Here is a 14,501-nt window from a genome sequence, read left to right on the forward strand (position 1 = left end):
CATTAAGGGGTTAAAATTATGTCTTGCAGTATGGCTCAGTTTGGCATCAGTTCCCAAAAATATAAAAAAACAAGAGAATATACATTAAAACTAGTAATTTATTCTTGAGTGTCAACCATGTATAAAATACATATAAAATGGTAAAATGGTTAATTTGTGTTGCTAGCGGCTATGATGGGAGGATGATGGGAGTTGTAATCCACAGATGCTGAAGTGGCACTGGATGCCAATCATTGTGTGTCATACATATTCATGGAGAGGGGAGGAGTGGTCTCGCTGTGATGGAATTGTGGGGGTACCAAGCAGAAGATGCTGCAGGAAGCAGTTACCATGGCGACGAGATAGAGGATGTGAGGAGGGAGAAAGGGAGGAAAAAAACACAGAATTAGCTGAGAAAAGCAGAAGAAAAGGTCTGCGGGAGATAAGAGAAGAGGGATGTCAGAATCTGGAGCCGGGGGCAGCTCGGTGTACGATACCAGCTCGCTGCTGCAGTACTGTAACGGTGAGTGTGTCCTCCTTCCAGCATCTGCCGCCTTCATTGTCTGGATCCAAGGGGGCTCTTTGTGTTCTGGGATGGAATCACATCTCGGAAGTCTCTCGGACGTGCGCAGGGAGGAGGCAAGGCCTGGCACCTCCAAGGCAGAGCGTGGCGGTTGTAGCTCGTGGACGGAGGAGACGCGTTGGGGCCACAGAAGAAGCGATTCAGGCCGCTGACACCTTTAGTCTCTTTGTAGAGAGATGGAGGGTTTGGCATCTGTCATGGTTGGGGTTGGGGTTGGAGTAAAGCTTCATACCTATATCGCTATAAGGGGCAGCGTAAAGAATGGACCGTCAAGGACTATATAGCGAGGGTGAGCGAGCAGAGCCTGGCACCTCTGGATTCTATACGATGGGGGAGGGGGGACGGAAATTGCTGTTCTAGCAGTAATGAGGGGGAGGCTGAGAATGGCACCTCTAGGACTTCTATGATGTGGGTGGAATAGAGCCTGGTACCGTATCGGAAAGCGCTAATGAGTAAATAGCTAATTAATTCAGCGAAAGCCCGTTATTATTATTAAAGCGTAGTACGTTCCAGAGCTCGCTTATCATCGAAGGTGGCCTTTCGGGCTCCTCTGACCTCTGGGTTGCCCCCTCCACAGATGACGGCCTCTCAGGCCCCAGCGCCATGGACACCGACGATCGGATCACCAACCTGGAGCAGCGTCTGCAGCTCCAGGAGGACGAGATGCAGGTTCTGAGAGCGGCGCTCAGCGACGCTCTGAGGCGGCTTCGGGTCTGCGAGGAGAGGGGAGATCCGCTTCGGGGGAGACCAGGTGAGACGGGGTGGGGGCCGGGGGGGATGGGGGTTATTCCGGGGTATTTATTAGTATAGGGGGTCTTGAATCTTGTTTTTGCTCTGTTGGGAGACACAGGGTGGGAGCTCTTAAGAGAAGATGCTGCGTGAGCTCAGTGGGGGGGGGGGAGTAAGAGAGATAAGAAAAATCTCCGGGGCAGACAATAAAAACACATTGTTGGCAGAAAATGGGTTAAAGGAGTGGGTGATGGAGGCGAGAGGAGGCGGTCGGCCAGAAGGCAGGGCAAATGAGGCAGCTGTCTGCTGGGGAATAAAGAGGAGGGGCGGGGGTATTATTATTATCATTTATTGTTTTATATATTGCCTTTTCTTGACTGGTTTGTATTATATTTCATGTATAATCGCACCAACCATTATAAAATAGATCGTAAGCCCTTTTGAGCAGGGCCTCTATGCGTTTTGTTCCTGTGAGTCTTGTCACGTGGTGCCCTACTTGTAATGTCCTGCTTACCCATTGTACAGCGCTGCGGAATATGGTGGCGCTTTACCCGTTATTTAGATAATCGCTGGTGTTTATAGTTACATTGTGTATTTTTCAGGCCCGCCTGTGGTGAAGCCGTCCCCCCGCTCTGCACACAATGGTACGGCCCCGCGCAGGAGGAGCGGTCTCTCTACCTCCCCATCTTCGCCCAAAAAAGGGGGGACCCCAATCTTCACAAAGAGGTACCGCAGCCTTCTGTACCCCGTCCGCCCGCCTCACTCCTCGCCTCGCACTCACCTTTTGTGTCTTCCTCAGCCTCAGGCGCGCTCTCTCACCGGAGCGTCTCTCCTTCTCGAAGCGAGACGGCTCAGACGCCAGAAGCCGAGTGCTGGTACCCAGCAGTCTGAGGAGAGACGGGTAAGAGGGAGCGAGAGAAAAAAACTGACACTTTGTTACAAAGTGACACAAAATATACATAATGTTATTATCCTTTATCCATATTCCCACATCTCACCTTTAACTGGAGAGTGTAGACTGCAGGGCTGGGTCCAAAACCGCTACTGTGCTCAGTGTATCAAAGAAATGGAAGGAGGTTTTGCTTTACTGTGAGGGTGGTAGATACGTGGCACAGCCTCCCAGTAGAAGTGGTAGAAGCTACTACAGTGAGGGAATTTAAACATGCTTGGGATAGGGATATGGCTCCTGATTCTAAGACGAGAGCAACGACTGATTAAGGTTTGAGTTCTTACAGCAGACCAGACGGGCCGAATGGGGCCGATCTGCAGTCATGTTCTTTGTTTCTATGATGTTTGGCTATCCAGAGGCATTAACAGCAGCTGGGGGTCGTGTGATTGACTCTGCGTAGCGTCTGCAGCCTCTGGCACTTCAGCTGTGGTGGACTACATTTCCCACAATGCCCCCGGGCCATGATAGCTCAGAATCAGGGTCATTCTCAGCATTAACCGGGGTAACTTTACGTGCTAAAGACTCCACGTGAAATATATAGTGTATTGTTAAGCGAGTCAAGCTTTATTACAGGGAGGATTCTTGCTATAAGGTTTGGGCAGGGTTGGTAAAGGCAGTGAAGGAGCTGGATAAATGTACAGCGCCAAGGAATATGATAGTGCTATACAAAACAATCTATAATTCTTTGCTGAATTCATAAAAGGTCTGCATTAATATATTATTGAATTCCCCATCCATTTCCTCTCTGCCCAGCACCCTCAGCCAGCTGGGGATAGACAATTTGTGGCATCCCAGCTGCTGTGGATTCCAACTCCCATCATGCTTACACATCCACAGCAGCCTGGAAGGTCATAGGCTGCTAATCTAATATAGGCTGCTAATATATCCACTGACCCCCACGTTACCATCACAGACCAGGAAACATCTTTGGGGTTCTTTGGTTATAAGTAGAAGGGGGACCCCCATAAATTCCCATCATCCCCCTTTAAGGATGGACAGTTATAACAATGCAGCCTACAGGGCAGTGCTGATTATACCAGAGCCCTGTACCATGCCTTGTCCATAACTGTCCAGCCCCCTGACGACTTCCTCTTGCCCTCCTGCCATCGTTGCCCCAAACATGTAAGACCTGAAAGGCCAGACGTGGCAAATACACAAACATCTCATACCCCAGCCGCCCAGTAACGGCCCCCGCCTGCCCCTTTCATGGAGGGGAGTGACTGCTAATTGGTGAGGCGGAGAGGAGTATCTGCACCAGGAAGTGCTGTGCGGCTGGAGGGACAGGGAGAGAGAAAGAGAGAGAGAGAGAGAAAGAGGCGCGATGAAGAAGGAGTCCAGGTACGGTGTCTTCCCGGTTATCACGGGCAATCATTGCTGATCTGCAGCTCCCATCACCCTCAGCACGCGGTTGTTTTCGCGTCGCTATGTGTTTGTTTGTAACTTTAGTGTACTTTTTGTGTGTTTGCCAATAACACTGCACGTTTTTGTTGTTTTGCAGTAAAACCAAGCAGGTCGTCTTCTACCCAGGTGAGTCCCCCGGCTGCGCGTGTGCACCGCGCCGTGTCACGCGTGTCGAGCGCCATAACACCGCCACGGGATTTAAACGGGAATAAGACTTCTGAGTCTAAGACGAGACCAACGGCTGATTAAGGTCTTTACAGCGGGGATAACGGGCCGGCGGGTTCTGATCTGCCGGCAGGTTCTATACGTTTCTATACATTTCTATACACTACACGGCAGGTGGTTCGGACGCCTCCCCCTGTAAGGCTAGGTTTCCACTTGGGTTTTTGTCCGGCGTTTTTTTCTTGATGAAAAACGCCAGGAAAACTGCCAAGAAAACTGCCGCTGCATTTAGCTGCGTTTTGGCGTTTTTTCTGCAGTTTTTTCTGGCGTTTTAGCCTTTCTGTGGAAATTGCTTTTTTTGACCTTAGGCAGTTTTTCCAGCCTTTACAAGTTAGAAGTTTCACCCAGCTAAAAGGGATTAGGATAAATGGCAAGTATCTGCCCTCTCCTGATGTCATTTACTTGGTAGACCCTTTTGTCTCTTTTCTGTGGTTTGTAAGGCATGCTTTATTCCGAATGTCTGCTCCTCTGGGAAGATTGGCCCCAAATGATGGTGCAAATTGTTTGCTGTTGCTTTTGGCACGCAGGATCCGGTCGCGTATGTTTGTTTGTAATGGCATGTTTGTTCCAAATGGTGTAAAATTCAATATGAACCAGTCCAGGACTTTGTTTTGTGTGAAACTGTTTGTTTTCAGCCTATTTCTCGTAGGACACACAGATACTGGGTCCATCCTCTGCATTGTAACTGTGGAAAAAACGCCATAAAAAACGCCAAGGCAATAAACCCACATGGCTTTTTCATGGCGTTTTTTCTCTCCCATAGACTTCTATTGGAGAAAAAAAGCCAAGATTTCTTGCAAAAAACGCCAGAGTGTCAACATGCTGCAGTTTTGAAAAACTGCCACAGAGCCCAAAAAAGCAGAAAAACGCCAAAGAGGACTAAAAAAACGCCAAACAGAAAAACGCCAGGTGGAAATGGCATTTTGCGATTTCCTATTGAATTACAGCTAACATCTGGCTGCATGCGTTTTTCACAAAAAAACGCCAGGTGGCGCTATTGGCGTTTTTATAGGCGTTTTTAGCTAAAAAAACCCAAGTGGAAACCTAGCCTAAGGCTTATCTGAAGCTGCAGCTGCCGGCGCATTTTACTCTGCATAGCGCTTAACCCTTTCCATCCTGTCCACTGTCACTGAGAGCGTTAAAGGCGCTCATTGTATTTCGCTTATTAAACTGATACCGGAATACTTACCGATTATAGATTACGGATTTATTTCACCTCGTTTATTATCTGTGCATAAGAAGGGTTAATAATACAGCGTGAAGCCGGGGAATGGAAATGTTCAACTCTCCTGCAACGTCATGGCTTAGTTAATACGCCCCAGAAGTCTCAGTCTGACGTGTACAGCCTAATCGGTGCTACAGGGTGAATCCCAATTAACCCCTTCTGCCTCAGCGAAAAAGTTTAAGAACCTCCAATTCATCATTATTATTATTATTATTATTATTATTATTACTAGTATCAGATTAAGAATAATCTTTCAAAAATATTGCGCTGTTTTCTTTTTAAAACAGTTGTAGTTTTTGCAAAATATGTTTTCAGGCGGCTGCATATCAGCCGTTTGTATTGAGTTCTCGCTCTGGTATCTGACCCCCGATCTACTAAACACCCCGACTCCTTATCATACTGCCTGTGACAGGATGGCTCAGTCTTATTTACCCAGTAGCACACCCTTATTATTGAAAGTGTATGGAGAACGGACTTCATTAGTGTTGCCATAAAGCATCAGCTCCCTGTGGTGCTTAAGCAGCGAAAGTCACCCAAAATATCACATGACTGACAGCAATAGTATACAGCTCTGGGGGTTATATTACTGTATACAGCTCTGGGGGTTATTACCGTATACAGCGCTGGGGAGGATTATTACCGTATACATCGCTGGGGAGGATTATTACCGTATACATCGCTGGGGAGGATTATTACCGTATACAGCGCTGGGGCGGGTTATTACCGTATACATCGCTGGGTTTTGCTCAAGGAGTGTTATTAAATATTTAACACTCGCAGCTGGCGAGTCTCTTGCTCCCGTAGGCTGTCTGGAGTTGGAGTTATGAGAGATGCCGAACATTGGGCTTTATACTGTGTGTGTATGTATGTGTATATATGTAAATATGTATGTGTGTGTATGTATGTATAATGACATTATTCCATTCTCCCACAGAGGAAGGAGTGGTGAAGCTGTACCTGCGCGGGCGCTCAGTACCGCTCTACGTTCCTGACTCGCTGGTCGCTTCGTACAATATAGAGGCCAAAGGGGAGCTTCCGCCGAAAGAGCTGCAGCTGGAATGGGTGTATCCTGAGCGGCCTCCGCTATGTCGCTAACACATACTATCACCTCCTCTTTCCTAATTTCCGTCTTCCTATACCGTGTCAGACGCTTCTTCCCACATCCATTCCTTGCGTTCTTTAAACATGGCGGCCGTGCCGTTTAAATCATATCACATAACGCTACATTGTAGTTGTCATTATCATGATCAGCGTTCTGTCCGAGGCCAGAATCCTAAAATGTATACCTTAAATATATCTTTCTTTTTATTTAAAATAAGCTATATGTATATACTGTATGCATGTGAAACCCGCTGCGATGGGGGCTCTTCCCCTTTTAAAAGGACTCCTTCTCCGCAGTCCGCGTGCAAACTGTGAGAAGTGCTTTGTGGAACTGAACGGTTTATTAACTGCTTCAGGCTTGGGTCGCTCGCCTTAGAGGGAACATCCGTCCTCATTAACTAAATGTCTATAGGCCTGAACTACGTGTTGCCCTTGACTTCTGACCGGCAGATACGGGTATAGAGGGCGAGACTGTCGCAGCAACCTCTTTCTCCTGCCGTCGGGAGAGTTGTTGTACTTCGCGGCAGCTGTCTGCGTTCTGTATGACCCCGTGGCAGGCACGCAACGCCACTACCGGGGGCACACCGACGACATCAAAAGGTCAGATTGGGGTAGTCTTCAGACGTCAGCCTACCTGTTTCATCAGGTGGTCCTTCTGATGGTTGATTTAGGGGGTCGGGTTTGAATGGATGACTTTGGGGTCCAACCTCTACCCTTCCTTCCACAGTCTGGCCGTCCATCCGGACTCCGTGACCATCGCCAGCGGGCAAGTGGCCGGCAACTCTCAGGATGGGAAGGTGAGCCAATACTCCCAATGGATATTATTCGCCCCGCGTCCCAACATAGAGAGTTTCAGTGCATGCGCCGGAGTGTTATTTACCCCAAACTGTAATATTATCACCTGCTAATGTGAATGCCTGTTTGCCCGTCCTGATCTGTCCCCTTTGGCCCCAATCCTCCATCTATCAGGACTTGCGCAGGGTGTATCTGCCCCTTATGAGTATTTCTGCCCCCAGGCTCTGCCCCCTCACGTCCGGATCTGGCATTCAGTCAGTCTGTGTACTCTCCACGTGCTCGGAGTCGGAAGCTTCGAGAGAGCGGTGACCTGCCTGAGCTTCTCCAAGGCTGTGAGTGATTGATTGTGTCCGGCTTAGATTAACCCCGACGACGCCGTGCTGAACGACCCCTCAGACTATTCCTTTCCTTACGCAGGATGGTGGGAGTCATCTGTGCGCATGTGACGACTCGGGAGACCACGTTCTGTCCGTGTGGCAGTGGCAACGGGAGCTAAAAGTGACCGAGGTGAAGGTAGGCGCTTCTCGACCAGCCATGGACTGGAGAACGGATCATTGGGGAGCAGAAGCTGGCAGCTGGGCAACTCAAGCTATCGGCTACCACTGGGAGAAGCCCCTGGTGGCAATGGATTTTTTTCTACTTAGTGTAATTTCGTTTCGTGTTCTGCAGTGTTCCACAGAACCGGTGCTGGCTGCCACGTTTCATCCGACGGAGCCCAACCTGATCATCACCTGCGGGAAGTCCCAGCTCTACTACTGGAGCATAGAAGCCGCCCCAAGTGGAGTGGCCGGCGTAGGACCCACTCTGAGCAAGCGACAGGGGGTATTCGAGGTGAGAGGCCGGGGGAGGCGGCGTTTTCTGTTTAAAGTGTGATCGTGGGTAATTAAGAGTTACAGAAAATGGATTTTGGTGAGAATAAAACTCATTTTGGGTCTCGTGAAATAATACATACTGACTTATATGAGGGACAAATACACGATGGATGATGGGAAAGACTCTCACGGTCATGAAAGAAACTGTATAAGATATGGTGCTGGCCAGTGAGAAATCACAATCCTTTTTGGGGCGTACAAAAGGCATTTTGGGGTTTGCTGTAAAGGAACGTTCTGTGACCGTAGAGTAATGAGAGCTGGTGGAGAAGCCGGGGTCATCTAGGATGAGAGATTAATACAATAAGGGGAAGCCGCTGATCACAATTCACGCTCCTCTTCCACAGAAACACGAAAAGCCGCGTTTTGTCCTATGTTTGGCCTTCGCTGAGAACGGAGACGTGGTTACCGGGGACTCCAACGGGAACCTGTTTGTTTGGGGCAAAGGTGAGAAGATCCATTCTGAAGAACTGACACAAACCTCTCACTAGGACATCCGAGTGACCCCCTTCTCTGTGTCCTCCATCTCAGGCACTCACCGGATATCTCTGGCAATCAACGGAGCCCACGAAGGAGGAGTGTTCGCCCTGTGCGTGTGCCGCGACGGGACGCTCTTATCTGGCGGAGGGAAGGACGGCAGAGTCATCTTATGGGACAGAGAGTACAAGCGTGTGCGAGAGACGCGGGTACGGAGTGGATAAACTCATAAATGATGGGAATAAGGAAAGAATGAAGAATGAAAATAATAATGTCCTCCCTTCCAGATTCCAGAATGCTTCGGGCCTGTCCGGACCATCGCCGAAGGCCGGGGAGGAGAGACTCTTTATGTTGGGACTACCAAGAACTGCGTGATGAGCGGAAACCTGGAAAATGGGCTGACCTGCTTAATACAGGTACTGGGTTTATTGTGGAGGCCGAGTATGAGAGGCGGCTGAAAACCCTGGGTTTTAGCCACTAATGTTCATCCCACACTCAGCGGTGTCCTTGTCAGTCTAGAACCAAAATGTGGAGTTTGTTGAGCTGGTGAGAAATGACGTTCTAAAAAACGTAAGGCTAATCTCCGCCGCGCCCGCTCTATTCTCATCCAATACAGAAAGCAGACGTATTTCCCTTCTGTCCCGTACAGGGTCACACGGATGAGCTGTGGGGTCTCTCCTCTCACCCCACCTTGGATCTGTTCCTAACTTGCGGACATGATAAACTCGTCCATCTCTGGAACAGCAAAGAACATCAGCCGGTTTGGACGACCACGCTTGAGGTGAGATTGTAACAAGCAATGAGCTGTACGGGAATAACACAATCCCGTTATCCCCGGCGTTATTTCCGCAGATAAGGTGTGTTTTGCGAGTAGGGGATGCCGTGCCGGGGGCCGTGCGGTTGGCACCGGATGCGCGTTTGCGTTGCTATAAAACATATTTTGCTTTTATGTCCATACAATCCGATATTCCGGTTCCTGCGGGAATTTAATCTCTGGTTATAGAGATCTGGAGGCTTGGGTGAAGATTGATTGCGGCGGAGGGGGTAGGCACGGTGCCAAGCGCCTGGCAGGGGCACAGAATGTGCTGCTCGCCGGCTTTTTGTCTGGCGTGACTCTGAACACACAGGAGAACTTTCTCCGTCTCTTGATATGAGAAGCGTGGCCCGGAACCCAATGAACCGCAGAAAAGAGATGAGAGGTTCCAAAATTAAATGTAAATTATTTAAAATGGAACTGAAAGCTTTGCCGAGAGAAAAAAAAAAGTAAGGTACACCGCTGTTAGCTAACGCACCTGTGGTGAAGCAGGGATGTTCTTCTGCTATCCCCCCGCCACTAATCCGTTTCGTCTCCGCGCAGGATCCTGCCCGAGCTTCGGGGTTCCACCCATCTGGGGGTGTTGTGGCCGTGGGGACATCGAGCGGGAGGTGAGTTCTAGCGCACCTTCGGACATGTTGCTGAAGCTTCTTCTTCAGTGATTAAGCGCATGCCCAGAAAACCTGGCCTTTCCCCGACCAACGAGGGTCTGAAAGCGAGGGGCACTGGGGCGCTGTCTGAGTAGCCGGACGGGCGTTGAGGGTGATCGCACGTTGCTTTTCTCTTCCCTCCTCACCGCTCTCCCTCTCTTTCAGGTTCTTGGTCCTGGACTCTCAGACTCATGTTATTGTAACAAGTATTTCCGATGCCAGCGAACAGATCAGTGCGATCGACTACAGCCCGGGTACTGCCCCCCCCATACTATCTCTTACTTCACGTGCCAATCCTTTGGGGGTCTTTTTATTTTTTTGCTCGCTTCTTTGACGTTGTGCCGTCTGTCGCTCTTTCCAGATGGTCAGTATTTAGCTGTTGGGTCGCATGACAACTTTATCTACGTCTACGAGGTGGCCGAAGAGGGGCGAGAGTACAGACGTGTCGGCAAGTGTACGGTGAGCCATGTTAATCTGTTATTGGAAGGATTAGATTTCTCTTTATTAAATGTACTGGGGAGGAAAAAGGATATGGTTTTTAAGGTAACTGTACCCACTCCCATTTCTGCAGCTGAAAAGTCATTCGCATTTTTACAGCGTGTGGACAGAGTGGGTACCTAACGTTTTGGGCATCTGGGTTGTATTGTGCAGGTCCCCAAACTCCCTCATTTCATCCAAGAAGTTGCTTTCTCCCTGATTTAGGGGGGATTCATTCACTTGCCATTTCTCTGACGCCGTTCTTTGCCCCCACAGGGTCACTCAAGCTACGTCACACACCTGGACTGGGCGTCAGACAGTTCCAGCTTCATGACCAACAGCGGGGACTATGAAATCCTTTATTGTAAGTGCGGATAACGATTTTCCTACAGTGCTTGGTTTAACGTTTTTGTTTTAAAAACCAAAATCCAGACCGGCTACGGCCGTCCACAGAATCAGGGCCCGAGCTGCTTAGTTTGCCTTCCCCCATACCCCAGAAATCAGTGCCATGTCACCCGTAACAAGCCGGTAAAAGCATCCCAATGAACATGTCCCGCCGCAGATGTCACAACAGCCCTCGGATCCGGGGTATTCGCTATGAATCCATTGCACTGCCGCTCACAACCAGAAGATGGCGCTGAAAAAGTCCCCATTCTAATCTAATGTACAGCTTCATTCTACAGTATACTCAGCGCTTTACTACACAGACAGAAGCAGTATCATGCCTTTCTCGAGGGGTTCCAAGGAAGGTGTATGTCTCGTGCACGGGTGATCTGTTTAAATGTCCCTTTAAATCACCCAGCTACCTGCCTCTCGCCAGCAGCAGGATTCTATTAGACTTGCCTTGCGCTGCATTAAATTTTGATAAATCATCCTCTGGGATCTGAATGCCAGTCCATGGCTTTTAAAAGATATTCCGGACTCGTTATGTGGATTCGTCCAAAGAAAAAAGCTCGACAGAATTGGGTAGATCAGGTTTGGTCTAGGAGTTTTTGAAGGTAACAGCCCTGTTACAATAACTAGTTTTAGGTATTATCAGGAATTAGGCAAGGTGCAGGAGAAGCGGTGTCTGGATAGGGCCAGGCTATAAAACCGGGGCAATCAGTGCTTCAGGAGAACACGTAAAACAGGACTGGCTAATGGAGCAACGAGATAAGCACGAGGTTTAGGGGCCAGGACTTCCGTACTAAAGAGAAGCCAAGAACAGGAACAAGACAAGCCCCGGAAGATCCGACTGGGCAAGAAAAAGCAAATGAGATCTAGACTGCCAGCCACAATGAGCCGGCACATCATACGATGACCCCAGGCTCTATGAGCTATGTGCCATACAGGCTCCAGGTGAGGCTGGAATTAGCACAGGTGTATCGCTTCCAACCATTCCCAAATCATAACCCAGAAGGTGATAACACCGGCAAATATTCAGAGTAAACAGCGGCCACATGTCTGCCAAAACCAGCCCTGGGACTGCTCCCCACCTGGAGGGTCAAGGTCCAACCGCGCAGGTTCCGGGCTGATGAGTGGCATCCTCTGCCATTTTTATGTATTTAGTGTAAAATGGGGACTCGGCTGATCCGTACAAAGCAGACAAAGCTAAGGATGTCGTTATCTACCCTCTCTCCACCGCAGGGGATCCGGATTCTTGTAAGCAGATCGTCAGCGCTGACGTCGTTCGGAACGCAGACTGGGAAAACGCCTCGTGTACCCTGAGCTTTCACGTGCTGGGTGAGAACCGATACCGACCCCTATCGCAGCAGGGCATGCGCTGTGTGATATTACATTAATTAGTTTAAAGAATCGTGACTGTTGGGAGGTATGAATAAATTTGTGGCTACAATGGCCACCCAATAACCCATCCAGAAGCTATAGATTTTGGGGAACTATACGTTTTTCTGATCTCGCAAAGCTTTTAAGTGTTCCTCCCCTCTCGCCCGTCTCTAGGCATATGGCCAGATGGAGCGGATGGCACGGATATAAATGCAGTGACGAGGTCACACGACAAGAAGCTGGTAGCTACCGGGGATGATTTTGGGAAAGTTCGTCTGTATACCTACCCCTGCGTGGTGCCCCGGGTAAGAGCGATGTTACTGCGTGTCTATGCAGTGATTAATAGGACCGGTCATTGATTACGTGCACCGAACCTCTGGGGAGCGGGACGTTTAGACTCCATCGTCTCTCGGGCTCCTCGTGGATCATTCTATACGATACACGATCTTAAAACACACTTTATATACGAGCGGAGATCTGATTTGACTGAATCTTTAGCAGGCCGCTATGCGCAGGCATTTCTGTCTATAGGATGTGTGACCCTATATGTATAAATGTATATGTACACATTCGCTTATCTGGGATTTCCGCAGCTATTTGTTTGGCACGACTGTGTTATCTCTCTGATTTCAGGCACCGAGCTATAAATACGATGGACACAGCAGTCACGTGACTTGCGTTTCTTTCCTGCACCACGACGGCGCTCTGCTCTCCACCGGAGGGAAGGACAGCACCGTGCTTCAGTGGGCAGTCGTGTGACCCCCGCAGATCTGCAGAGCATCGCGCTCGTCGTACACGGCACCCCGCGGAGGGTCTTAACCATCGTCTGGCATCTAAACCAGCGTTTTGTCTCTATTCCTCGTGTGTCTCACCCCGGCCTGCAGAGAATATTGCACTCTCCCCAAACCGTAGCCTACACCGCGCCCTATCTGGGTCCTTAGAGCCCCTGATCCCACCTCTCCGGAGAGCACGGTGAACCAGTTTATTCTTTGTCTTTCGATACAGTATCTCATCCTCTTAGAAGGAATCTTATTGTCTCCTGGGGAGAAAAGCTGTCCAGCTGGGGGTCTGCAGGCTGGGTTTGCTCCTCCAGGGCTTCTCTGCGGACCCCCAAACATGCCTGCCTGCTCCCGGGCTTTAACGAGGATCGTTCTATATGCTGTAATGTATCTCACTATAGATTGTAGAGCGTCTCCGTAACACTCCCTGCACCAGAGCGCCCCCTACCGCCCTCCTGCTATAGATGAGATTTTCAGTGGATGTTTTTAAGATGCTGCTATTGAGAATTCACGGCAATAAAATGAATAAAACGTCTGTCGGTCTTTGGTTTCACAAAACGGCTGAAACGTTACACAGAACTCCGCCGCACACTCACCTGCGGCACGTACTCCCCGCCAGTCAGCCCCGGTGCGAGTTTGGTGAGGGTTGCGGATAGGAGTCTAACGAGACCGCGTTAGGGGTACAGATCTACAGTTATCTATTCTGTATGTCCTTCCAACAATACATGTTGGGGAGACTTGAATTACTTGTGGGGTTTAGGTCATGGGTTTTAATGTCTGCTGTGCCTGCGCAGTCATATCCCGCTACCCTGTGTTCGTTTTGTTCTTTCCGTCTCGTGATATGACACTTATTGCGGTATTAATTATTAATGCGCTGGCGTGAATCCCATTTTGAAAGTCTGACTAGAGACACGCATTACATGTTTGGATGGGAGACGCGTGAACTCATCCCGAAAGGCTGCAAGATGCAAGTCTATGCTTGTAGACCTGCAAACACGCTAGTTATTTATACCAAAACACGAAAAACTCACCTTTTGTCCAAACCCGTTACTCGAGACTTGGGTCTCCACTTTTTTTTTTTTTGTAGATATCACAGGTTTCCTAACAGCTTTAGCGATCCCCCGGTTGATCTGAAAAGTCCATTCCTAAAATGCAGTGGAAAAGAATTCTAGAATGAATCTAGAAGCTTTCCAGTAGATGCTCTGGAAGGAAGGGTTGTTTCTACGTTTCCTAAAACCACAACCACAGACCCCACTAACTCACCTTTTCTATAAGGTCTGAATCTCCTTGACGTACGCTGACCAAGTCCATGGAGGGGTCGGTGGCTCCTCCACCGCAATACCCGAAGCGGATCCACTTATTCGATCGGCCTTCCCAGTGCGCCACTTGTCAGATATTTCCCCAATCGCGCTATGGCTGTCGATCCCGGTCTATGCAACCCTCCTGGGGCTGATGTATTGTGCAGGCACTCGGCACAGAAGATGAGGGGCAAGAGGAAAGGCAGATGTGGGCAGGAACGGCCAGGCGTAGGGTAGCACACCGTCACCGTTGCTTGTAACAATGATGTCATAATGTTCATGGGTCCTACTATATATCTGGATCATGTATTTCACCCTGATGCTGACACCATAAATAAGACCTGACCTCCCTAGAAGTCTTAAGAAGACCTGGAGAAGAATCAGCTGCT

General features: G+C 49.2%; 1 protein-coding gene across 2 annotated transcripts; it reads left to right on the forward strand.

Annotated features, from left to right (window-relative positions):
* The first annotated feature begins 283 nt into the window (after positions 1-283).
* Positions 284-13,349, forward strand: EML2 (EMAP like 2). 2 transcript variants are annotated; one of them, XM_053473277.1, is made up of 22 exons: positions 284-502; positions 1,140-1,313; positions 1,894-2,017; positions 2,091-2,192; positions 3,739-3,767; positions 6,023-6,152; positions 6,640-6,789; positions 6,917-6,986; positions 7,206-7,316; positions 7,402-7,497; positions 7,654-7,815; positions 8,201-8,300; positions 8,385-8,539; positions 8,618-8,746; positions 8,980-9,111; positions 9,688-9,755; positions 9,960-10,048; positions 10,156-10,253; positions 10,548-10,635; positions 11,898-11,993; positions 12,210-12,340; positions 12,669-13,349. In XM_053473277.1, the coding sequence occupies exons 1-22, from the start codon at positions 436-438 to the stop codon at positions 12,792-12,794; spliced, it is 2,427 nt and encodes an 808-aa protein (XP_053329252.1). In that variant the 5' UTR covers positions 284-435; the 3' UTR covers positions 12,795-13,349. The 2 variants fall into 2 exon arrangements, with proteins under 2 accessions (XP_053329252.1, XP_053329253.1); XM_053473278.1 differs by lacking the exons at positions 284-502; positions 1,140-1,313; positions 1,894-2,017; positions 2,091-2,192 and adding an exon at positions 3,341-3,578.
* The last annotated feature ends 1,152 nt before the right edge of the window (positions 13,350-14,501 follow it).

This window comes from Spea bombifrons, chromosome 8 (genome assembly GCF_027358695.1).
Source record: "Spea bombifrons isolate aSpeBom1 chromosome 8, aSpeBom1.2.pri, whole genome shotgun sequence".
NCBI lineage: Eukaryota > Metazoa > Chordata > Amphibia > Anura > Pelobatidae > Spea > Spea bombifrons.